Source organism: Thermomyces lanuginosus (assembly GCF_041956635.1).
Source record: "Thermomyces lanuginosus strain ATCC 200065 unplaced genomic scaffold VTN49scaffold_28, whole genome shotgun sequence".
NCBI classification, from domain to species: domain Eukaryota; kingdom Fungi; phylum Ascomycota; class Eurotiomycetes; order Eurotiales; family Trichocomaceae; genus Thermomyces; species Thermomyces lanuginosus.
In genome coordinates, this window is record NW_027192362.1 from 397,749 (window position 1) to 422,585 (window position 24,837).

A 24,837-nucleotide genomic window follows, 5' to 3' on the forward strand; every position below is an offset into this window, starting at 1 on the left:
TGTAAGTCATATCGAACTGTACTCGCACCAAAAGAAAGCTTGAGTTGCATGAATGATAGAGCTGTCAAGAGCCTCCAAACAATGGATCAAATTTGATTAATGACGAAGTTGTAATACAAGTCAGTTGGGTTCTAAGATTGCTGCAGTTGTCTAATGCTCGTATACGTCGTTTCGGACCGCTGGGCGTTCCCGACGCGATCATGCACAAACTCCCAGAAGACCATACTTCTCCAGATCTAGAGCCACAAATGAAAATGGGGGTTACTGTTAACCATTCTTGTCAGATGAATAGGGCTGAAACTTGGAAGAGCTGCCAGGCATGGACAGAACCACGGCCATCCTGCCCAGTCCCCTCTCTCTCGCACAACCCTGTCAGCCCATCCCAGTGACGGATCATCGTCATGTTCAGCCAGAGAGTGGCAAACCCGAACGTCCGAATCAAATGAAAGAACAACAACGGAGGAAAAAGAATAACTAATGAACCTGGAATTGGAATAGGTTGATGGTGGATACCTTCAATGTACTCCGCTCCATTCGATCACTGCCAGATCACAGATACGTGGTTATGCTCACGGCCAATCGATCTGTGACCGGAACTTCGTCGATCGACCAATCATGAGGTGGGCGCTGCAGCCACAAGAGAAATCCACAAATGAGTGATTCCAAAGATGTTCCATGTTTCCACCTCCCAGGCCTTCCCCGACTCCTTCGATCGACTCTCCAGAGTCCAATGTAGTTCCGCATTACGGCAGTACTGCGCGCTCCGGAGTATCCCATGATTCTGTGTGGCTTGGGCTAAGGTTCTTTGTTCGATAGCCGACCCTGGCTAGTTAGGGTTCCGTGGTGGAATGTGTGCTAACCTGTCCCCCAAAGCCTCGTTGATCATCAGGATCGTTTTATAACGAGAAAAATCTTAGCATTTCAATCCTGACTGACTTGGTGAACTACGAAATAAGAGGCTACGAAATAAGAGGGTCCGCCGTGAATGATGATCGCTTTTGATTATCGATAGATTTGATAGGGGCTGCAGTCATCAGCTGTCAGCCTATTCGTGCAGCCCTGGATTCAGAGTCTTCTTCGAAAATACCATCCCTACGGGTACAAAGATCCTTGACCGTTGTCGCACCCCAAATGTCGTCCGGAGCAGGACCTGTCAAAACCTCGCTGACAACTTATGCAACTCTGACCGTGATCGGCTCCATGTAGTGACCGATCACCATCGAAAGTAGAATTTCAAAGTCATGGATCATATTCGGCCGTGAGATGACTCGGTAACGAGTACTGTACTGGTACCCGTATGAGACTGTATACCTGTGCAGTCGATCCTGTCCCATGCATTTGACTTGCGGGAGGACGGGAATGCAATGTGAGTTTATTTTCGTTCATGCATTGATAGACCCTTGCATCTCGGTTAGTAATCAATATATCGATACGAGTTCCCGTTACGAAATTTCGTACGGACGGTTCGGAAGACGATTCGTTACAGCGGGAGAGACTACGGTATTGATCGGACGTTGAACGCCGTTCTCCCTACATTCTCCGTCAGCTTTTGGCGAAGGTGCCGGAATTCCACCATCAGTGACCAATGAAACGATCTTTTCTGCTCGACAGATAACTGTCCGTTGAAATGGCCAAGTTGCAGTCAAATTGTCGTTTGTTCCTGCAGCCGTAGCACACAGCTTGGCCTTCTCCTCTCGGGAGTCCCGACAGCTTACCACACTGATATGCACTCCATACAGATCAGCGGGCCAAGCGGCACCCGCATTGATAGTCGATCGACCTGCGTCCGCTTTGACGATCAACCCAAGAGCGGCTACTAGGTTATGGAGAACTCGGAATTACGAGGAATCCGAAGTTATCCACCATCATCCCGGGCCCTAGACTGTAGAGAATTTTTGGCAAACACGGGACAAAAGTCCTCCGGAGATGCTACGAGTGAACAATTAACAATTGCCCGTACGAGTCGTCCGTTTCACCCAATCGCAATCGGAATGGTGTCAAAGACTCGAGCCGTTCTTGCCAGCGCAGAAGCCCGCATGGCATGCAGCACCACGTCATTGTTGATAGGTTCAATCGGTCGATGACTGCCCGTGCAGGGTTGGGCCGACGCAAGGAGCCTCTCTACTGGGTAGCACAAGCACGGAAAACACGGGACGGCGCAATGATCGTGACGGCTGAAGCGGTGAGCAAAACTGAATTTGAGAGATCCATTTCAAGTAGGTTTGGCTAACTGCTAACCGATGAATATTTTGGTGATAGTTTGATGGACTGATCGCGGTGATAGGTCAGCCTTAAGAGTTCCAAGAGCCTCGATCGGCTCTGTATGTACGGGTACGGATACACGGTACGGACCGTACGGTAACGGACACCCAAAGGCCCAAAATCAAACTCCAGACCAGACAGGGATCGTTGGAAGGGGGGCGGGGCCGCAGCCATCGTGGTTCACTGTCAGCCAGTGCCCATCATCCCCCCGGTCACGATGGACTCTCCACCAGCAGAAATGGCGGGCCTCCCATCTCGCTTCCCGCCAATTGTTTCGCGGTTCTGCGTCGCCCCCCACTACTTGACGCCTGCGGTCCGCCGGTATGAACCACTGGGAAGGGCGAGTCCCGTGACATTGGAATGTTCGACGTGGCCGGACCAGAGCGACTGGCAGAATCTATGGATCTTTTTTCTTTTATTCTTGATTTGGAGACGGGACCAAGTTCCGATTAGGGCCGCCAGAGAAGAACCGCAGCCATGCATTTCGAACTGCTGTCCTGCAAGCAGAGCTCCCATACGAGACGGAAAGGTGAAATACAACCTTTCTGTAACGATACCGCAACGACAATACTCGTACGCGCACAGATCCATCGTCCGTCCAGGCTTCAGCCCGCTTGGCTTTTTGGCTTGGGCAGGATCGCCGGCGGACAAGCAGCCGCACTCAGATTCCAGAATTCCAGATTGTATCCGAGCCCTACTATCCACTCAGAACTGACTCGCGAAATTCATCCACACTCCCAGCCAGTTGTGTGCAGTCGGCCACCTTCCGCAGACAGCGTGGCTCAAGCGGCTGGTAACTCCAGGAGGATGGCACCTTGAAAGCAAGGGGAGATTGATGACCGAAGCGTTGTCATCTCGTCAGCCGATCGCTTCTCGTCCGCGTTGAACCAATCAACAAGCTGAGAATTCGCCAGTGAGGGATAAAACAGAGCCATTGTTCAACAAAATAGTCCACGGTGGAGGTACTCTCCGAATCTCTTCCTAGAAATGACTAGTGGCGGCCGCTTAGGTCTTGTTCTAACCGTCTGCGGAATAGCCTCATCATCTTGGACAGTTGGTCTATCGGTGACTGGTCCTGGGGGATCGGACGCTGATTTGGCATTTGTCGCGGTGATCACCGGTCAGGCCGATCCCAGCCACTGGTCTAGCTCCTCGAGCCATCATCTGCAGGGTCTGGTTTGTTGACGGCTGGAGCTCTCAGGAATTGTGGTCGGTTCCAGCCATTCTTGCTCTTTGTCGGCGAGGCCGGTGTGACGCTGGGACTCGAGTTCTCCTGGTTATGCTCCGGCACGGCAGTAGTAACTTGCTGTTCCTACGGAGTACTTGGGACTCCTGCGCAAAGCGAAGGTTAATCCATCCATCGTGAAATCAGCCGAACTCTGATGTGTCAAACAGGCGAGGCTCGGCAGCAAAGCTTGACTATTTGGCATTACCATGGATTTGGTCTCTTCAAGCGTGCCAGTACGGCTGCTCCATAGAGAAGAGTCTGTAAAATCGTAGGCTCCGGCTACTCGTGATTTCGATGACCCGAAGCATAGGTTATGAGCTCGGTGCAAGTGCGGCATGACAGACATTCCAGTGCGGATATTGCAAGCCCCTCTGGGCCCCTTTCTTCGGCGTCTTGCGGCCTTTTCCAATTTGCCATGCGTTACCGATTGCCATCTCATCCGTCTGGTTTGTTCATGGCTCAAAAAAAGGACGATATTTTCTCTTTGAATCCGCCGGTGATTGAGATTGAGAGATCAGATTGCTGCGTCTCTATGGAGTACACTTGAGTCCTTTCTCGCTTTGAGTGTGATAAGTAGTGACCCGCTGGCTACAAGAGGCTGTTCTCTCTTGCCAATGCCAAAAAATCTCGAAACAGGATCTCAAAACTAGGTTTACAATCGGTAGCATTTTGTCGCCCGCCCCGGCCAGGATCTGTCACCTTCGTTATCCACTCCTACGCTGGGAAAAAACTGAGAATCCGAAAGAATACCTTTCGCACGCGGCTGCCTCCCTTTTCTCGCCTTCAATGCCTTTGCCATCCTTATCATCGGCCACGAAACTGCCCTCGCCCGTCCGTCCTGGTCCCCTCCTGTAGTCCCTCTCGCACTGGTAATCGTGGCGGCGGCCTGGAAAACGTTGTCCGCTCATTAGCGACCTTTTAGCTCGGAACAAGGCCCCGTGCATCCTAGCCCCATCCTTTCCTATTTCTCATCCCAAGCCGCCACTAAAGCGCGGAAAGTGGATAATCTCTTGGCTCTCACTAAGATCGACCGTTCTGTTCCCTTGTCCGCCTTTCCCCTCTCGATTAAGACGGAGTTTGCGACTAAAAATCGATTCGAGAGCGAGAGACAACACACGCTCGCCTGGAAAAGAGCGCGTGCTCTCATTTCTTTTTTTATTCCCTTTTCTGATTTTCTTTTTTCTTAATCTGAACAATCCCGTTAGTTGGCCAGCGATCGATCATATTTTCGGTCGGGTCCTCGCTCCATTTCCCTCCTCTTCCCTTTTCCTCTGTGCCCTCTCTTCCCTCTTGTTGCATGCACCGCTGCACCTTAGCTTTTGGTTTCTGACCCAAGGGGCTCTTGCTGGTTCTCTCTCTTCCCCCCCCCCCCCTTCTGATTCGCCTTTCTATTTTAGTTCGCGCCCTTTGGGATTCCCTGCGCCGTCGATAAGCCAAATAAAATCCGCCCCGTCCGTGGATCTGCCGCGAGCCCTGCCTTGCGTTTGCTTCTTGGTGCGCCTTTCGTCTGGCGACCATCTCTTACCGCCCGCACCTTGGCTCTGGCTCCCGGTCCACCCGCGCAGCCCATTCCCTTCTTTGCCCATCCCTTCCCCAGCCTCCGCGCTGCATGTACGTCGCTCTCCAGAAATCTGGCAGCGTACGCACCTTATCTTCATCCGTCCCCTGCGCATCACTCTTGTCGCCGCTAGCTTGCTTCCCCTATCGTCCAACGTGCATATCCTCTGATCTGTACCCTGCCAATTGTTTTTCCTCTCCTGTCTATTCCGCCCGTCCTGGTTCGGCAGATGGTTTTCTAGCAGAATCATTCCCGATTCCTCTATCCAGCCTGACATTTCTGCATTCGCCGGACGTGCGTTTTACTCGTCTGTTATTATAGACTTGTTGATTGTTGTTATTGTTCTTGTTGCTTTTCTACCTCGGCTTGGAGAAGGGAGCGGCCGGTACTGGCCCTTCTGGACGACCGTCACGACCGTTACGACTGATTTACGATCACGACTTTGTCTCGTTTTGTGTCTGCGGCGCCGTACATTTTGCTCTTTAGACGTTGCTTGTGTCTGATTTTGTCGGCCACGAAAAAAAAAAAGAAGAACCCGAGGCGAAAATAGCCTGAAGGCAGCAAACACACCACTCGAAAAGTCACCGAGGATCTTGCGCACGCCATTTGATGAACCAACGCGCAAAAACATTCTCACTTGTTCATCCGCCAACGGCTAGACTGACGGGAAAAGAACAGTCCTGCATGTAATATTGCATTGCATTGTGCTTTTTGTTCAAGTTGCTTTTGTTAGAGCATCACGATCACGACGTGTTACGATCATCTTTGTTGATCGATTTGCGGGCAAGTGGCATTCTGACCGGATCCTTCTCGCTCCACCATCCTTCGAGACTTGGTCTGTTCAAGCTGCACACGGAAACTGGCGCTGCCGTCGTTTTCTCAGATTCGCTCGTGGGTCCCCGTCAACGTTCCCTGGTTCAATCGTCCCAACCCCGAACAACCGTGCGCTGCGGCCGAGGATTGTCAACGGCATCTCTTACCAAGGCGACAAGGCCCATTGTCTGATTCCAGTTTCATAGGTACACTTGTGTTGCCCCCACCCGTTCCTACAGCTGGACACAGTCCCCGTGGTGCAGTTGGAGCAGGGATTGACGGCGGAAACCAGTCCCAATCTGCGGAAGGTGCTAGCGAGCCAGTTCGACTTGGGCCCGTCGAGGACGCCTCTCGAGGCAGAATGAACCAACCGCCGTCCTACATGGATGTACATTCGTCGCATTTCTCCGCTCCGCAGTCTTATGCGTCCCACGGCGCGACTGCCGGACCCGTGGTACCGTACTCGCATTACCAACAACAGCCGCCAGTCCTCCAGGGTTCCACCGGCTATCCTTCCGCGACTTCTTATTCGTACCCCTACGCCAATGCTAATGGCATTGCATCGCCTTCCACCACACAACCCCCTTCGGGCCAGGTCGCCCACCAAATGTTGCCATTACCCCGTATGTTGAGCCGAAGAGACTGTCGTCCTTTGATAGCTAGTTGCTGATTCTCTTGACAGCCATGACCCATTCGCTATCACCCCAAGGGTATTTGCCCGGGCCAAGTGCATCTTCCCAACCTAATTCTGTATATGACCCAACTGGCCAGAGCGGGCCGCCAAACACTAAACCGAGGGTTACTGCTACGTTGTGGGAAGATGAGGGCACTCTGTGCTATCAGGTAGAAGCAAAGGGTGTGTGCGTTGCACGACGAGAAGGTCAGTTCATGCATCTTTGATAGCAGTAAGCCTGGCTAAGATCTACTGTAGATAATCACATGATCAACGGCACGAAGCTCTTGAATGTCGCCGGAATGACCCGTGGTCGCCGCGACGGCATTCTGAAGAGTGAAAAGGTTCGGCATGTTGTGAAAATTGGCCCGATGCATTTGAAAGGCGTGTGGTATGTGTAGCACGTTCCTCCTCGGCAATACTGATACTGATCAACTGTCTGGGAAAGGATCCCATTCGAACGTGCGCTCGATTTCGCCAACAAGGAGAAGATCACCGACTTGTTGTATCCTCTGTTTGTACATAACATCGGTGGGCTGCTGTATCATCCGGCCAACCAGAGTCGGACGAATATGGTGGTGCATGATTCCCAGCAGAGACGACTGGAGGGCAGCCAGGCGCCCCGAGGATCCCAAACACCCCAGGCTGGACCGCCGCTGTCCCAGCATCCGTCGATTCCGACACCAGCGCCATCATTACCCGCGCAGCCGAGTGCCCGACCGCCCCTGGATCGAGCACATACATTCCCCACGCCAACAAGCACATCTAGTGTGCTCGGCCTATCGAACCAACCAAACGGGTACGAGTGGAACAATCAGAGCATAAGCTCGGGAGTGCAACCATCACAGCCCCTGTCCATCGATACGGGACTGAGTAGCGCGCGATCATTGCCAGCCACCCCGGCCACCACGCCGCCTGGCAATAATCTACAGTTGCAATCCTATCAGAGTCAAAGCGGCTACGACGCTAAAACGTACTATTCTGCTGCGCCGGTGACGCAGAGCCAATATGCTCAGCAAACATCGTTGGCTCAGACCAGCATGGGCAGCTACGGAACCTCTGTGGCGCAAAATTCCTACATCAAAGGTGAAATGGGACTGCCTGCGGTACGATCATCCGCAGACACGGAGCATGCTGAAGTGAAAAACGAGCGGTACTCCAATGGACAGTCGGAGAACGCCGGCGACCACAATTCGGGGTATATCCACGAGTCCAATTCTGGGTACAGCAACAATAGTAACAGCAGCCACAACGACCACAATCGCAACTCCTATACGTACAACAGCAACTCGGGAGGAGAGCACGCCCTGAGTGGATCGCACTCGCATGCCAACGGCAACGACCAGATGACTCCACGAACGGCGACAACGTCATCATCCCAGCCATGGCAGGGGTACAGTGACCCGGCGCACCGGGCCAGCGCGTCAAGCAGTTTGTACAACGTCAGTGACGCCAGGAGTGCCCCGAACGGCGACTCTTATGGTTCGGCACCGGCATACGCGCCAAGCTCGACCGCGGGATACCCAAGTTCCGTGGGGTCGACGAAGCGACTCCGCGAGGAAGATGACCGAGGATCACGGTCCGACCCCCGGGATCTGGACTATGACGCAAAGCGACGCAAGACGCTGGTGGAGCCACCTGTCGGGGGCCCGTTTGTCGGACTCCAGCCGGTGACGGCGGGAGGAGTGATGGGACGGCGGCGGTAATATGTGGCCGGTAGCTTTAACTCCCATGAGGATGAGGAAACGACGCTTGCGGCGTTTGGAGGTCATTGGGTTCATGCATTGGTTCTCCATCAGGGTATATGGTATGGTGTTTTACTCTTTGGGTGATTTTCTTATGACATGACGACACGAATCTCCTTGTGTTTGGTAGAATTAAAAAAGTGTGAGCCCTAATCATGCGGGATTGACTTACCACTGTTCCTTGGTTATTGTTCTTGGCGAGAAACACTCTCCTTAGATTACGGGTTGGCCGCCTCGTACATTCTTCAACCCTTCTCGAAGCCGTTGCCTAAGACACAGCATGTCTAAGAGAACCAACTCGTCTCTACGAAATGCACGGATATTTGACCCGTGGAATACAACAGCCACCGGTCATCAACGAACGGAGAACACCTACGCACGCACGGTGAGCTGGCGCGAGATGCGCCATGAGAAACTCGCCAAGCAGTTTGGCGAAAATCCTCACCGTGCTGTCAACAATTATTATAATAATAATGATGGTCACAGAGGAACCCAAAAGCAAGGATCATGGGAATGGGTATCCGAAGAAGAAGCCCATCGCCAACGATTACGCCGCGAGGGAATGAGAGATATCCGTGATTTTTTCATGAAAAGCAAGCCCGCATCAGCATTAATATCAACATCGCCCTCCGGTTCTTCCTCCTCTTCCTCTTCCTCTTCCTCCGTGGGAGGGAAACGGAAGGAAGAAATTGTTTTCTGCCCATCTGGTTCTTCTTCCGCCACCGATGATGTGAACTCAACCGAGACTGGCTCTAATTCAAACGACAAACCCAAGAAGAAAATCTTCTCAAACCTCACATTCTACATCAACGGCTCGACCTTCCCGGATATTTCGGACCATAAGCTGAAATACTTGATCTCCGAGCATGGCGGACGGATCGCGTTGCATTTGTCGCGAAGGGGCGTGACGCATGTGATATTGGGGCGAAATCATCGTCATCATCATCATCATCATCATCATCAGGGTGATTCGTCGCAGCAGCTGGCTCTTGCGGCGGGGAAGATTCAGAGGGAGCTTTCTAGAGGAGGTGCTGGGAGTAAGGGTACTGCGATGGGGACGGTGAGGTTTGTTGGTGTTGACTGGTGAGTTTCTTTGTAACTCTCTTTATAAAATGTTTTGTTGCTAAGGGGTTTGTTTGCAGGGTACTGGAATGCATTCGTCAGGGAAAACGTGTGTCCGAGTCCAGGTTCGAGTTTCATGGGGATCGCGCAAGGGGGGTGCTTGCAGGGGGACAAAGGAGTGTTTATGGGATGTTTCGGCAATGATTGATTCTCCTGGGTTGTTATGTTATGAGGTTCATGATACCATGATGCTTTGGAAATAGATGCATAAATAGATGAAACGTTCAGCATTAAATATATATATTCACATCATTAGATATCAACATGAACATCCACAAACGGCGTCCAAGATACATAAGGTGGGTATATACATGTCGTCGTCATCATAATCGTGATTAGCATCATATCGTCAGAATTCATGCAGGTCATAAGAACGATCGTGGCTCTTCATCATCGCTCACATCACCGCGATACCTCCGCCAACCATTATTCTCTTTCTCCTGCCGGACAATACCGCCCGGGATCAACCGTGCCGCCGAACCAGTCGACGATGACCCATCATCAGTAGCAGTGACATAAACGACCGGAGGCGAGCGTGTCCGGGACGACGGAGGCGGTGGTGATGATAAACCAGTCCGTTCACTCCGTGGCGGCTGCGAGGACGAGTCTGTATATCTCGGCGGTGGCTCAGCCTCTACGTCCGGATCCGGATTTGTTGTAGTAGTAGTAGTTGTTGTTGTTGTTGTCGTTGCAGCCAGATACTCCCGTTTCACCTCCTCCAGCGCCTCCTCGATTGTCCTCGAGTCAAGCAGCTTTTCTGCCGCCGCAATCGCTGCTGTTCTGATGGTTTCTTCGTCGTAGTCGGAGTCCGAGTCAATGCTGTCTTCCTCCTGGTCGTCGTCGTCGTTTGATGATGTCGGGGATAGATCTCCTCCTCGGACGAGACCTAAGCGTTCCTCTTCCGTGGCAAGTTGTCTTGCTCGGCGCTCGGGGTCGAAGATGTTGTGGTTCCCGCCGTGGCCCGCAGACAATCGACTGATGACACTTGAGAAGGAGAACTGGCGGCGTTGGCCGGATAATGGTTGCCCGATGGTTAGATGGTTGCCGCTGGCCGAGGTAGGACGAGGCTCTGTTACTGGTAGTATGTCATGTCTATCTCGTCGACGTGGAAGTATGCTCGTCGCGCGATGAAGAATGCTTCCGAAAATGGAACCCGGTACTTGTTCCGGCTTCTCAACATCATCGTCACTGCTGTCCATCGATTCCCTCTCGGAAACCTGTGGTAATTGCTGCTCTTGCTTTTCGCGATAGTACCGCTGCGCGTCTTCCTCCTCTCTATGCCGGCGCGACGTCGAAATCTGGCGGATGATAGCAGCTGTGCCGCGGATGGAGTCCGCCTTGGGCTCGATCTCGGGAGCGTCCCGGTTGCCCACTTCTTGGATTTCGTCGAGATCGCCCTTGAGAAGCGCCACGACGGGCACGTCCTTGGCAGCGTTGGAGAGCTGTAACAGGATCACGCCAGAACAGATGGTTAAAAATCCCATGACGATAGTTGTGATCGATATGCCTGTTCCGGAGAAGCCCCGGAAGAGCACGGCGGATGTGACGAAGGTGGCGGTGGTGAAGAAGACATAGTACGTTGGGGTAACGATTGCCGTGTTGAAGATGTTGAGTGCTTTCTGTGATTCATTAGCATTTCGCCCTTCCTTGAAGTGTAGAGAAGAACTTACATTGAGGTATACAATCTCCACCAAGAGCGACACCACGACAAACCCAGCCAACGCGTACAAAAACCAGTGCTTGTACTGTTCTTCGCCGCGGATCTGCGCGAGAATGGCCGCGCCTAGACCCTGCGTGGCGACGACGCTCAACCCGCCGATCAGACTGCAAATCGTCAAGTATACAAGCATATTCTTCTTGCCGTACCGGGGACCAGCCCAGAGAGAAACAATGGCACAGCCGACGATGATCGTGCCTCCATACGCCAAAAACACGGGTGTCACTACGTAGCGCTGCATCTGTTCAATGTTCGTCACGGACGACTCTTTCGGCGCATTGAGCGCAATAACCACGGAGCCGATAATGCAGTTAAAACACCCGACCTTGCCGACAAAGCTGAGCCGTTCTTTGAGGAAAATCGTCGACAGAATTGTGGCCACAACCACGGACAGTGCACCCATTGGAGTCACCAGAATCGCGTCGACAAAGGCATACGCGGCAAAGTTGCACAGCTCCCCGATCGCCATCAGCGTCATCCCCAACCACCACCAGAGGTTCTTCAGGTACCCATATCCTTCCCCCGCTTCTTCATTGTATTTCACGTTGGCTTTGAGCAGGCCAACCTTCTTGATCACGAACGATGTGCCGATAAACACACCAGAGCCAATCGCCAGCGAGATGCCGATCGCTTTGTAGGTATCCGGCTGGTGGAACGACGATGACGGCCCGATGCCGCCGCTGCGGGCGTACATTTCGTGCCCATGGTGTAAGGGAAAGGAGCACGTAGTTGACTGCATCGGAGGTTCAGTCACATCACTGTTCTGGACAGTGATTTCGAGCCTCAACTATCGTCTCATGGGCGGGATGACATCGACGATGGGATGATTGAGCGACCGTCGCACAAAGATCCGAGAGCAATTGAGCAATATTCGTCCTGGGATACTCAACCACCCTCAGTCAAGAGAATTAAACAAAGAGAAAGGAGAGAAAAGAAAGGAAAAGGATAAAAACGAGAACCATCCCGCCTCCTGATTTCTTGAAACACTGAATGTTGTCTCTACGGCTTATCGATAAGATCAGGTATCGATAGGTGATACGAGAGATCCGGATTCTGCTCTGTGATTGGTTGACCAGCTCCCAGCCACCAGTTTTCCCCACGGTGGGTCACGTCACTAGCCGCTCCCAGCCACAGATTCCTTGGCCAGTTGACCTTTCTTCGGATAAACGTGGGTGAGCGTTACTACGAGTAAGCAATGAAAATAACAAAACGCCAGGTGGATTCAACATGCCCTAGCAGTCAACCGTGGTATCTAAAATACATCCCGCAGCAATACACATTTCATGACACTATACATCTCATCACAGCCTTGGATCGAGTCATAAAAAGTTTTGGTATCACTAAAAGAACCAAAGCATTCGTACTATCGCACATTGTACGTCGGCTTCCGCAGCTTGTTAACCACAGGCGGCGGCTCCATCGGGTATGGCGGTCTCGGGGCATTGCCATTCCCGACCTGTCCGGGCGTTGGGACCGGCATGGAGAGCTGCTCCTTGCTACCACCGTTCTCAGTCACCGGGTAGGGAATCGGGCTCTTGGGCGGCGGCGGCGGAGGAACATCATCATCCTGCCGTTTATCCGCCAAAGAAGTCGTCGACGGACGTCGACGTGACTGAGAATGCCGCTGCGACGGTAGGTCATCTCGCGAGTCGCCAGACGACGGTCGACGATTGTGGGTTGGGGAAGTTTCCCCTGTCGGGTGCTGTTCGGAATCCGTGACCACGATTTTAGACGACGATCGACGATGGGCCGTCGGAGGATTCTCTTCCGCGGGGAGCTGATTGGGACCCGCCAGCACAATTTTAGACGACGGTCGCCGATGTGCCGTCGAAGACCTCTCCTCCTTTCTGTTTTGACCGGGCCCTGCAACAACAATTTTCTCCTCCGAAGTGTCGGTTCCCCGTCGCGATCGATGAGGAGGAGAATGTGGCACGGCCAGACTTTCGGCATCCGCTGGGAGCTCCACGATGCCAGGCAGCGGGGCGGGTATCGGTGGCGGAGGCGGGACCACAATCTTAGGAGGTTCGGGAGGGGGCGGTGGACTTTGAGTGTCTGGGACAATGCTATCGGTATTCACCGTAGCGGAAGGTTCCGCATGCGGGCGGTGCATTTTGTGGATGCGGGCCAGCTTCATAGCAGCTTCGGTTGTCATGTCCTGGACTTCGGGCCGTGAGAGGTACTTTCTGGTGTTGGTGCTGATATCGGCCAGCCGATTCCACTCGTTCATCCCGAACTCACCCACACCCATATCCACATTTAGGCGGTAGTAATTCTCCACCTTTACATGGCGCTTCGGCAAGTATGTGGATATCATTTTTTGGTGTATCTCCTCACAGCCGTCGATTTTCGAGAGTAACCGCCGCCGAGCTTCGGCAAACGAGCCCAGCGCATCACCGACAAAATCCTCCCACCATTCATGATGTCGATGGCTTCCTGGTGGGCGCTTTCCAGTGCCGACACTGACAAACACGCCGATTTCTCGGCCTGGCCACTCATTTATCACCGCCTCGTCCAGCGCTAGCGGTGCGGGATTGTATGTCCCTGCGCCTTCATCGATGAATACATGCTGGCCGATCTGGATCGGTTTGAATGCCAGCTGCGTCGCGCACGTCGCTCGTCCTGCCTGCCAGATCGTACAATTGAATTCAGGAGGTGGCTCCTTCCGGGAGTCATACGACCGCAGCAGAGTTGCCGGCGTACCATTCTTCGAGCCTTTGTAGACGGCCGTCACAGCCCTATTTTCCAAATTAGTAAAAGAATCGCCAAGAATATCAAAGGGAATATGCACTCACGTTTTACATCGATTTTCTCGGGGGTCGTACAAAGGCGCATCAGGATTTCCCCATGGCAGCCCGTTCAGCATGGTGCTTCGGTAGGTCCCGTAAGCCGGCTGTGCTAGGCGTGCTTGCGACGAAGAGAGGCTGGCACGACTTGCCTTCCACCGGAGGGGTGGACGGACATTAGGGTACATGTTTGTCACCCCCGTGCCATTTGCATCTGGCTCATCAGCCGTTTGCTCCCGCACACATTGTTTGATCGCTTCTTCCAGTCTCGAGGCCTTAAACAATGTAGACCGATATGGGATCCCGGCGATCGTCTTGTCGGTCTCGAACACATGTCTCGTCGTTCGCACGTACGTTTCCTTGCAAGACTCCAAATCCATCCGCATGCGACCCAGCATCAGGGCAATCAAACCTCCGGTACCGGTGCCGACAATGAGATCGAAATGGTCGCATGGCTTCGGTATCTCATCCCGACGGGGTGCTCTCCCTTCCTCTTCGACGAAGGTTCGGTACATCAACTCTTGGAGCAAGATAAACATCGAGTAGCCTCGTACACCTCCTCCATCTGCGCACGTCAGTTTCCAATTCTAGACGCGATTGCAAACAATGCAGACTGACCGAGGGAGAGCACCCGCAAGGGTGGGCCCTTGGTTGTGTCTTTTCGACGCAACGGTACATCCGGCTGTTCCATGGCGAGAATGAGGTTTGTTTGCGGCGCAGCTCGCGCTGGCTTGCCACGCGGCCGGTAGCTGCTGATTCTGGGATCGCAGCGTGAGATCGAAGCGTGGAGAGGGATGCGACCGTAACTTATTCGAGTGATGGAACCCAATATAAAACGCGGATGGTCGGGACCACGACGATTTCCAACAGAATTCAGGGGTTCGGCGCTATAACAGATTTCAAAATGTATTATCGTCGTGCGCTAGTCAGTAGTTGGCAGTAGGCTAAGGTCCTCAGTTCCAGACTTGAAGCGCGGTTAGCACAGCCGATAATAATAAACACATCAGGGGGGGGGTTCAGGCACCTGTTTCATTCAGCACAACATCCAAGAGCGGGGAGAAGATGAATTTTGATCCGGAAAAAATTGCCCTTGGGATCTTTCTATCAAGTCGGGCGAATGAATCATCACCACTGCCCATCAAGTTCCGGGCCGGCTGTGCATGTTGAGTTGCTGATATTCACCCGGCAGCCACTGTGGCGGTGCAAGATTTCTTCTGCAGAATGCGTCATCTGATCCCATTCTTTATGGCGTCACCTTGCATTTTCTTCTTGTTGGGGTTCATGTGAGGACTCTCTTAGTGCCGTTGTTCGGAATCCGGACTGTGTCGGTTTGTCCCCGGACTCCCAGGATTTGAGGGAGCCATTCCGACCGGATCCTTCCAGCGGTTCCGAGTCCATGGTTCGCGGGATCTGTCGGCGATCTTCAGAGCACAGAATGATGTAAACGCGCAGGTATCCAGCATGCGAAATTGATCGACACGTAGATGGGTTCAAAATTTTTCTTGCTTTCGATGATTCGAGAAGCAACGTGGAAGCTGAGGATGCAGAGTGATTTGGTAGGTACTTCATTTATATTCAGGGACCATACGCAATCATCCTCGGCCAGAACACCTAGTTCTATCGTATCTTGAAACACATGAGCCAGCATAAAGACGCATTTGCCGAGGTAAATACATCCGCTGATATCAGGTCGACATTGTTTTCAATTATCAACGATAAATTATCGATAGTGGCCAGTATCTTCTCTTCTCTGCTGTGTACCTTCAAAATATGCTAGCTGTACGGGAGTAGCTCGTTAACCTGAAGCCTACCAATGGCTCAAAGTGCCGCGTTGGCCGATCTCTGCAACTACTCCAATTTTCCAATCGATTCCATATCATGAACACTGAGTAGATTCATGCCATCGAACACAAAATACAGTTTGTACTGGGTTCTTATCTGATGCAGTACGATTCCGCTGGCTAGGCTGCTTCCCCGCCGCTGAGTCAGAGAGGATGCGGAGAATCGTCCGACACAACGACAAGCAAGATTCGCGAGATTGTGCACTTGAATAGCACTGTTACTAAGTACGAGATGCAAATCAAACAGGTCGGTTTGCGCGCGTCCTTTCGAAGCAGGCGCTGACATGCATTGCAGCTCTTCGTGTACCCCATCAAATCCCTGCGGGGGTGTTCTCTCCACGAGACGGTCCTCACCCGCAGTGGCTTCCCATATGACCGCTGCTTCATGCTCCTCAAGGTCGAAACAGACGACCAGGGAAACCGGAGACTGAGGAATATGCACGTTCCTCATTTCCCTGAAATGGCTCTGTTTCTCACAGATTTGATCCTGCCGAATAGTGAAGATCCCAATGGGAAGATTATCGTCACCTATCAGATCCCGCCCGTGTCGGAGAATAAAGGGACCAAAACACTCGAGGTGCCGCTGCAGCCCGGCGTGGAGGGGCTGGAGGAGCTCGAGATCACAATGCATCGAAGCAGCACCGTCGGATACAACATGGGGAGCCGATATAATGATTGGTTCAGTGAATGCTTTGGATACCCTGTGATCCTGGCCTATATAGGACAGAATAGAAGAAAGGTACTGGGATCGATGTCTCCCAGTGCACACAATGATGCCAGTGGAGGCCTTCTCTCAAATATTATTCCATTCTTCGGGAAGAAGGCGGACAATGATACCGTCCTTACGTTTGCGGATTGCGCAGCCTACTTGGTTGTGTCCGAGACGTCGGTGGATGAGGTCTCGTCTCGATTGGATGACGGCTACGAAATGGATGTGACCAAGTTCCGGCCCAACATCGTGGTGTCCGGAGCCGAGATGCCGTGGGAAGAAGACTTTTGGGGTGAACTTGCTGTGGGAGAGTCTGGCGCCAGAATCGTGTTAACGTCCAATTGCGTTCGCTGTGTCAGCATCAATGTCTCGTACGAGACAGGGACGCACGGCAAGACGGAAAATGAGCAGGTTTATAAGAAGCTAACCAAGGATCGACGGGTCGACAAAGGAGCTAAGTATAACCCTGTGTTTGGGCGATATGGATTCCTCAAAGGCGATGGGGATGTTCCGATCCGTGTAGGGGATCCCGTTGAGGTGACCCGGACGCTGTCTGAGAGAACTACGTTTGGTACGAAATTCAACGATAAACGGTCGAGCCGCGCTGACTTGTGTAGATTGGCCGGGGTTGGCATCCTCGTCGCGATAGGTATAAAAGGTGGCGGCCTTGTCGCAAAACATTGTAGAATTCGGCTATTCGACAACAAGACGAGATAAACAATTCAAGTATCCAAGCATGTAGCCCGCCATCCTATATCGTAGTCCTCTCGTAGAAGTTCCACTCACGATCCGCAATCAGAACACAACTAATTTCCAATCAGATGATTTCACATTGTCCCTTGGTGGATGGTGCTTTGGACCCGGGACATCTCAGCATCGCCCACGGATAACCGGCTATAGAGCCGGCAGTCCATGAGAGCTGCAATGCCGTAAAGGCCATCTCTTCATCTTGGATTTAGTTGTGTGTGGTAGGAAGAAGAGAGAAGAGAAGGGCAAAAATTGAGATGTGCATGATAGGGAAAGCTCGGCAGACACGCTAAGTCCAAAACAGGAATAGTGCAATGGGTCACCGTTTCCCGCGGAATGCAGACAACCGTCGAGCTCTCACGATCTGGAGCATCACTCCGCGGAGCAGGCGCCGCGTGCCCTAATCATTTAAACCCCCGATATCGTTGCTGATCAAGGTGATCAGGTCGCACTGTTGAGTTCTAGGTTGCGGTCTGTTTGCCCATCATGTCTCTCGGTCGATCGGCTTCAAGGCTGCTGTGGGCGGGGAGCTCCAGAGCTGCGCCGCGCCGCTTATCGCAGCAGCCATTGAGCTTGGGTTCAAGGTTCATGCTGCAAAAGCGCAATGTCTCCGGCGATACTCAGGATGGACAGCTGAGGGTGCGTCAATGCGTTAGGGTTCGAAGACATTGTTTAACTGACTCGCGTGCAGCTGCTTTCTGCGAGTCTCGAAGAGTCCGACCCTGAGGCTTTCAATATCCTCCAAAAGGTTGGCATTGTCGAGGTCGACCCTCAAGCCTGACATCGCGTCTGACGAATTGCAGGAGAAAAACCGACAGAAGCATTTCATTAATCTTATTCCTTCGGAGAACTTTACTTCCCAGGCCGTGCTGGATGCGCTGGGGAGTGTGATGCAGAGTAAGTGGACCGATGCACAGTACCTTCGTTACAGGCGGCTGACGTACACCCAGATAAGTACTCCGAAGGATATCCCGGCGCTCGCTATTACGGTGGAAATGAGTTTATCGACGAATCGGAGAGGCTCTGTCAACAACGTGCATTGGAAGCCTTTAATCTGAATCCGGAAGAGTGGGGAGTCAACGTGCAACGTGGGTGCCAGCGGATACCTTGATCCGGATATGGTAGCTGACAATTGCAGCGCTCTCCGGCTCTCCGGCAAATCTATACGCCTATTCGGCACTTCTCAACACCCATGACCGCATCATGGGGCTGGATTTGCCCCATGGCGGTCACCTGTCACATGGATATCAAACTCCTACCAAGAAGATTTCGTTCGTCTCCAAGTACTTTGAAACAGTCCCATACCGACTAGATGAGTCGACGGGACTGATCGACTACGATGCCCTGGAGGAATTGGCACTGCTCTACCGTCCGAAGCTGATTGTGGCCGGCACGTCCGCATACAGCCGGCTGATTGACTATGCCCGGATGCGGCAGATTACTGAATCTATCGGAGCGTATCTGTTGTCCGATATGGCCCATATCTCGGGGTTGGTGGCCGCTGGTGTAATTCCGTCGCCGTTCCCGTATTCCGACGTCGTTACGACGACAACTCACAAATCGCTGCGGGGACCCCGAGGAGCCATGATCTTCTACCGAAAGGGTGTCCGCCGGACCGACAAGAAAGGAAACCAGGAAATGTACGATTTGGAAGGGCCTATCAATGCGTCGGTGTTTCCCGGCCACCAGGGTGGTCCTCATAACCACACCATCATGGCGCTGTCTGTAGCCTTGAAACAGGCACAGACGCCGGAGTTCCGCAACTACCAGGAGACGGTGGTTGCAAACGCAAAGGCGCTGGCTGAACGGCTCGGCAAGCCCGTCAGCGACGGTGGGCTGGGCTACAACATCGTCTCTGGCGGCACCGATAACCATCTTGTTTTGGTTGACCTGAAAAACCGTGGCGTGGACGGTGCCCGGGTGGAGCGCGTCCTCGAGCTCTGCGCCGTTGCGGCGAATAAGAACACGGTCCCGGGTGACAAGTCGGCGCTCAAGCCGGGCGGTCTCCGCCTGGGCACGCCGGCGATGACATCTCGCGGCTTCCAGCCGGACGACTTCCGCCGAGTGGCCGACATTGTCGACCGGGCGGTGACCATCACGCAGAAGCTTGACAAGGCAGCGAGGGAGAACGCCGAGTCGCAGGGCCGCAAGAACGCAGGCAGTCTCAAGGTGTTCACCGAGTACGTGGGCAATGGCGATGACATTCCAGAGATTGTACTGTTACGACAGGAGGTTGAAGACTGGGTTGGGACGTTTAGTTTGCCGTGGAAGGAATAACGGATGATTATAAATGAATATTCTGTTAACGCTGTGATTTCTCTTTTTACGCCTGTACAACTTGGAAGGTTGGGATAGATGACCACTCCAATCGATGCTCTGATGATTCTAGCACGAACTCAAGTACGCCGTAAGTTAGCCTACAAGCCCAGCAAAAGTACGTACTCTCAGATCAGCTCAATTTCGTCGGAATGAAAAGCCCATTGAGCAAAAACCGAATGGCCGAATCACCGATGGTCCGAGAGGACGATAATAACTTTCATGCGGTCCAACGGAGAACAGTAACGAGGGGAGCGTATTATTGTATTTTATTCTGTATGTTTCATGTATTTGAGTTACCTTTTCTGAGCACATCACTTCCTGTTATAGAAAGTAGCCATACGATAAGATCAATATTACGTTTAGTCCATTTGATTTGACCAATTAAAGTTTATAAAAATGAAGATTTCAAATACGGAGAATTCGTACCAGGGTACCATGGCATATTGAACCAACAAAAATGAACTGATCGAAGCGGATGCTGCGGATCAAACCGCCCAGATTTCCGATGGGCCTGACAGGCGACGGGCCGCTTTTTTTTTTTTCTTTTTGACAGTCGGGAGACAGCGGACGGTAGAAGCTGTCAAACCGGTTTCCCTGCCCATCAAGCACGGACTCACGCCACCAATGTTCGCCTGTCTTGCGGTTTTTTTTTTTTTTTTTCCTACAGTTTTCGAATTTTTTTGTGGGTTCGAAGGGGAGGGGGTTGAGTTGTTGAGACATGGGTTCTTTTCTCTTTTTCCTTGCTCAGACCTTGCAGGTCTGGACAAGGGCATACATAGAAGCATTTGCCATCTTTGAACAGGATTACATCAATCAATTGAAATGGCGGCTGTTGCGGCGGCGCTGCTCTCTGGATCTGGAAGGACCGTTCAGCTGCATAACTAAGTGCCTGTGACGAGTAAGAACACAGCTGTCAACGATTTAGCATGGTGATGATGGTGGCGCCATGCAGTTCACAATGCATCATCTCCGACTTGTTAGGCCAAGCCATTCGTCGGTAATTTGATCTGGTCTTTTTTTTTCGCGATTAACGAATCAAGTCGCCTAATTTTTCACTTCAGTCGCCAATCGGGCCTATGGGAAGCCGGGGACGACTCGAAATGAGTTTTTTTCTTTTCGAAAAGGCAAATTAAGGTTGAAACTTGGGTTCTTGGAAAGTGACAAGTTAAATCAATATCCATGTCAAGGTCGACGTCAAAGAGCTTGTGTGCACATCCTATCTGTCTGAAAGGTCTGGAATCTGGAAATTAAAAACGGGCTGGGGGTGATTGAACCCTGAAGTTTCGCGGACCGCTGCGGGTTGCGGCTCCCTCTCCCGCTGCAACTTGCTGTTATTCGGAGCTACAAATGGAGTACACCGCATATATGTCAGGGAGATCTTCATTTGAGCTCCTCCGAGATGGCCAATAAAGAGTGCAGTTGGGCGATCGTTGAAGCCATTTGTCTATATCTTGCAGAGTGCGCTTGAATGTGATCAACCCGTGACCTCGTATGTATGGAGTACGTCAGCCAACGATCTCGGTAATGTTGTTTACTCACGAAACCGATGCTTTCCGTTCGACAAATCTTCCGCTGGTCGGTTGCTACAAGTGCAAGGGCAGAGCCTGGCGAGTACCTTTCACGGTAAAAGGGTCTCGCTGGTCTCAGATCATGACATGGAAGAAGAATGAGGAGCGATTCTCCGGGATTCTACATGGTTTCGATGGGAGGAGCAAGGTTCGATGGTCTTGGGTGGTTTGTGGTTTGTGCTGGCCCTACCTGCCTTAGAGGGCATCGTGCCACGGTGTGCTCCGTGCATGGGTATTGGAAGCTCAGCGTCCCTCCCTTATCCGTCTCCAGTATCCTGTCAATCTCCTGACGGGCAACATTCTATTGCTTCCCCGGCAGGCAAATGAAGAAAAAAAAAAAAAAAAAAAAAAAAGCAAAGCAGGGCGTTTGCATCGTTGGTTGCAATCTCTGTAACCATGTCGTGGTCCAGGCAATATAGACTAATGATGGCTGGAAATACCAACACCACCACCTGGGATCAGAGCCACATTTTTTTTCATCATCGTTTTAACTTGTTCGTAATTCAAGCAGATTGGTCTTTTTCTCCAAGCTTCAGGACAGCTTGCCGGCAGAGCTCGCCTTCCAAGTAATGCCACCCAGACGCGTTCTTATGCCAGTTGTCCCAAAAGAGGAAGAGGACCCTAACACTCCTCCCGAACGGGAGGAGGGAGGACTCGCTCGTACCAGCTCCACCGTCCAAGCACGCCGTCCATCCGTCAATGGCCTAGTCGGCGGGGCAAACTGGGTCGGTCGTTCGGGTCTTCGGCTGGCTGCTAGTTGCTAGTAGGTTAGGTTACCTACTGGAGCAGCTAAGTTCTAGCGCCGAAACCAAACAATTGGCTCATTGGTTTCAATGACCCGTCCCAGGGATGGCTGCAGCTGCATCGCGGTAAAATTCCTCCGTAATCTGTCGATTGTTGATAGAGAGAAACTGCAGAGTCGATAGCGCAGTTTTCGACGGAGATTGTAGGGTGTGTAGGAGCATTAGGCATAGGGATCCTCCCGTTTCGAATGCGCTGTTGGATTCCCTCTGGGAAGGCAATCTCAATTTTCAAAGGATATTTGCAGCAGGAGGTAGACTACTTACAGTACGGAGCAAATAGGCCGAATGATGGGGAAAAAAAAAAAAAAAAAACCTACCTGCTCTACTGGGGCTCTCCCTCTCTAGTCTCTGGCTCTCGGCGCGTGAGAGGAGGCATCTGGACCGACCGCGCGGTGGATTTGTGGAGGGGCGCCGTCGGGTCTCTTCCTCGACCCGGTCGCCACGGAGTCTTGGATCGACTAATCTTGTCGCAGGAACCGCAAAGTCGCTTTTTAGGCCGGGAAGTTAAAACCTCCCGCGCTTTCCAGTCGTTTTGACAAGAACAGAATAGGCTCACCAAAAAGACGATGGAGGGCGTTTTCCGCTCTCAGCACGTTCGTCCTTGCCAATTTCCCCCGCCTGCGTCGTGCTCCTGCTCTTGCTCCTGCGGTTATTCTCAGGCACCGTGAAATCCCTAGATTATGCTTGCCCTTCTGTTCTTCCCTTCCTGAGCCTTCCTACCCTGAAGCAGTCCCTATTCCCCTACGAAGGTTACTACGGCCGGTAGGTAAATTTCGTGCCATTTTTTTGGTCCCCATTCCCGACTCTGCAGCCTCTCGGTGCCATTCATCTATCTGCTTCGAATTGCGCACAATTCCATTCTTCCCTCCCAGCCTCTCAAAAATTTTGCCCCCCTCGGCGGCCGAGGAGTTTCCCTCTGTGCAATACTCCATTACTACAACATTTGCTCCCTTGACCGCCTGTCAGATTCCCACCGATCTCGTGGCCGTCCCTTGGCTACTACCACCCTACGCGCCTTTTCCGCACACCGCCCGCTGACGCTGTTGATCCTCCGAAGGCAAGGGCATAAGTGACCGGGTGGTAATTCATCTTCGGACCCCAACGCTGCCAAGTTGCCTGGGAACGGAGGAATATCCCTGGTTGTCTTTGGTTTCGAGAACCACTCTGCGTCCTGTGAATCCCCACCTTTCTTTCTCTGCGTGTGAATCATCCAAACCTCACCTCTGCTGCTCTTATGATTACCTCAGCAAGGTCGGTTTGCAACATCACTCTTCCGCGCCGACCAGCGGCCTCTCGACGTGATCTGTCTGAACCCCCTCATTGACATTTTTCTCTCCTCGCTTCCAGGTAAATCCTTCGATCAGCTTGGGCCAAGGGCAATAATCCACATCCCGGGTCGATCTCGGCACTCCCACTTGTCTCTCGTGGTGTATAAACTCCACTTTTGCGCTTGTCTCTCGCCAATCACGTCGCTCCGGTGGTCCAGCGGCGGCTTTCGTCTGTTCCCCGATCGCACACCTTGGGAGCTTCCCATTCTCTTGTCTGTTTGGCCATAGAGACGCTCAGAAACGACTACCGCCAAAATGTCCGGTAAAATGACTTTGTATCGACTGGTGGTGCTGGGCGACGGAGGTGTGGGCAAGACTGCTCTGACAATCCAGGTTCGTTTCTGCATGCGCAGCCGATTTCGCGCGAGATCGAACCGCTAATTAATAATGCTGGGCAGCTCTGTCTGAACCACTTCGTCGAGACCTACGACCCCACCATCGAGGACTCGTACCGCAAGCAGGTTGTGATTGACCAGCAGTCATGCATGCTGGAAGTGTTGGACACTGCGGGCCAGGAGGAGTACACAGCGCTGCGCGACCAGTGGATTCGAGATGGAGAGGGCTTCGTTTTGGTGTACAGCATCACGTCCCGCGCGTCCTTCAACCGCATCCCCAAGTTCTACCAGCAGATTCAGATGGTGAAGGAGTCCGCGAACTCCGGGTCGCCGTCCGGAGGCGGCTATCTGGGCTCGGGGCAGAGCAGCCCCGGGCCCATCCCGATCATGCTGGTGGGGAACAAGAGTGACAAGGCTGTTGAACGCGCAGTGTCGGCGCAAGAGGGCGCCTCGTTGGCAAAGGAGCTGGGATGCGAGTTTGTCGAGGCGTCCGCCAAAAACTGCATCAACGTCGAGAAGGCCTTTTACGACGTCGTTCGGATGCTTCGAGCGCAGCGCCAACAACAACAACAAGGCGGCCGGATACAAGATCGGCGTGGCACCGGATTCGGGTCGGGCGGTTTCCGGGACCGCGATGGGGGCGACTACCCTCGATCATTCCGTGCGGATCGACCGCGGGCACACCGGAAGAAATGCGTCATTCTGTGATGGTCGTTTGGCTATTTTCCTTGCTCTTCCTTTTTATTTCCAGTCTCCATTTCACGTTCGACGTTTTCTTGATAACTGTGGAGGGTTGCGTACATTGGTTATCGACTTATATTTCCTATTGATGACCTTGCCCGCGTGGCGACCTGCCTTCCCGCCGTCGTTCCTTTCTACGATCGCAATTTCCGTTCCGGTGTCCTGGTGATTCGCCGTCGAATGGTTTCAAAAATCTGGGGGGGAAGGGCATTGTGGTGCATTCATTTATAGAGCGGAGGATGAGGGAGGTTAGAGGAGGACTGGCCGGGGACCAGTTGGCTGACCCGAGGGAAAAGCAAGAAAAAGAGAAAAAAAAAGAAAAAATCCATGTTTTGTGGAATTCATTCAGCGTGCTGCACATACAGTCTTTGAAGAGATACCCCCTATCTTGACAGCTTTGACCAATGGCATGTTGATAATTGGAATCGAAGCATGTCGCGTTGTTCCATTGACTGCCAAAATTGTACATACTGGTGTGTACGGAGTATATGATGGGCCGATTTCTTTCGACATGAGCAGTTTCCAGTCCGTTTTACACCGGAAAT

The 24,837-nt window shown here is 52.5% G+C and overlaps 10 protein-coding genes across 10 annotated transcripts; 6 read left to right on the forward strand and 4 right to left on the reverse strand.

The window, feature by feature from the left end:
• Window positions 1-6,222: 6,222 nt before the first annotated feature.
• On the forward strand, window positions 6,223-8,240 carry VTN49DRAFT_3258 (uncharacterized protein; the record flags this gene model as incomplete). Its single annotated transcript, XM_069411074.1, has 4 exons — window positions 6,223-6,484; window positions 6,544-6,741; window positions 6,793-6,925; window positions 6,983-8,240. 4 exons carry the CDS (start codon window positions 6,223-6,225, stop codon window positions 8,238-8,240), a joined length of 1,851 nt encoding a protein of 616 aa, XP_069268536.1.
• Window positions 8,241-8,256: 16 nt separating this feature from the next.
• On the reverse strand, window positions 8,257-8,521 carry VTN49DRAFT_3259 (uncharacterized protein; the record flags this gene model as incomplete). Its single annotated transcript, XM_069411075.1, has 2 exons — window positions 8,257-8,446; window positions 8,502-8,521. 2 exons carry the CDS (start codon window positions 8,519-8,521, stop codon window positions 8,257-8,259), a joined length of 210 nt encoding a protein of 69 aa, XP_069268537.1.
• A 38-nt stretch (window positions 8,522-8,559) lies between these two features.
• VTN49DRAFT_3260 (uncharacterized protein) lies at window positions 8,560-9,366 on the forward strand (the record flags this gene model as incomplete). Its single annotated transcript, XM_069411077.1, has 1 exon — window positions 8,560-9,366. One exon carries the CDS (start codon window positions 8,560-8,562, stop codon window positions 9,364-9,366), a length of 807 nt encoding a protein of 268 aa, XP_069268538.1.
• A 400-nt stretch (window positions 9,367-9,766) lies between these two features.
• On the reverse strand, window positions 9,767-11,812 carry VTN49DRAFT_3261 (uncharacterized protein; the record flags this gene model as incomplete). Its single annotated transcript, XM_069411078.1, has 2 exons — window positions 9,767-11,020; window positions 11,072-11,812. The coding sequence occupies 2 exons, from the start codon at window positions 11,810-11,812 to the stop codon at window positions 9,767-9,769; spliced, it is 1,995 nt and encodes a 664-aa protein (XP_069268539.1).
• Window positions 11,813-12,481: 669 nt separating this feature from the next.
• Window positions 12,482-14,592, reverse strand: VTN49DRAFT_3262 (uncharacterized protein; the record flags this gene model as incomplete). Its single annotated transcript, XM_069411079.1, has 3 exons — window positions 12,482-13,853; window positions 13,911-14,466; window positions 14,520-14,592. 3 exons carry the CDS (start codon window positions 14,590-14,592, stop codon window positions 12,482-12,484), a joined length of 2,001 nt encoding a protein of 666 aa, XP_069268540.1.
• A 1,382-nt stretch (window positions 14,593-15,974) lies between these two features.
• VTN49DRAFT_3263 (uncharacterized protein) lies at window positions 15,975-17,100 on the forward strand (the record flags this gene model as incomplete). Its single annotated transcript, XM_069411080.1, has 3 exons — window positions 15,975-15,989; window positions 16,038-17,022; window positions 17,069-17,100. 3 exons carry the CDS (start codon window positions 15,975-15,977, stop codon window positions 17,098-17,100), a joined length of 1,032 nt encoding a protein of 343 aa, XP_069268541.1.
• Window positions 17,101-17,684: 584 nt separating this feature from the next.
• Window positions 17,685-19,475, forward strand: VTN49DRAFT_3264 (uncharacterized protein; the record flags this gene model as incomplete). The annotated part of the gene is made up of 5 exons (XM_069411081.1): window positions 17,685-17,837; window positions 17,890-17,946; window positions 18,002-18,095; window positions 18,149-18,286; window positions 18,337-19,475. The coding sequence occupies 5 exons, from the start codon at window positions 17,685-17,687 to the stop codon at window positions 19,473-19,475; spliced, it is 1,581 nt and encodes a 526-aa protein (XP_069268542.1).
• A 2,179-nt stretch (window positions 19,476-21,654) lies between these two features.
• On the forward strand, window positions 21,655-22,654 carry VTN49DRAFT_3265 (uncharacterized protein; the record flags this gene model as incomplete). Its single annotated transcript, XM_069411082.1, has 2 exons — window positions 21,655-21,810; window positions 22,439-22,654. 2 exons carry the CDS (start codon window positions 21,655-21,657, stop codon window positions 22,652-22,654), a joined length of 372 nt encoding a protein of 123 aa, XP_069268543.1.
• An 817-nt stretch (window positions 22,655-23,471) lies between these two features.
• Window positions 23,472-24,259, forward strand: VTN49DRAFT_3266 (uncharacterized protein; the record flags this gene model as incomplete). Its single annotated transcript, XM_069411083.1, has 2 exons — window positions 23,472-23,549; window positions 23,615-24,259. 2 exons carry the CDS (start codon window positions 23,472-23,474, stop codon window positions 24,257-24,259), a joined length of 723 nt encoding a protein of 240 aa, XP_069268544.1.
• Window positions 24,260-24,374: 115 nt separating this feature from the next.
• Window positions 24,375-24,761, reverse strand: VTN49DRAFT_3267 (uncharacterized protein; the record flags this gene model as incomplete). Its single annotated transcript, XM_069411084.1, has 1 exon — window positions 24,375-24,761. One exon carries the CDS (start codon window positions 24,759-24,761, stop codon window positions 24,375-24,377), a length of 387 nt encoding a protein of 128 aa, XP_069268545.1.
• Between the last annotated feature and the right edge of the window lie 76 nt (window positions 24,762-24,837).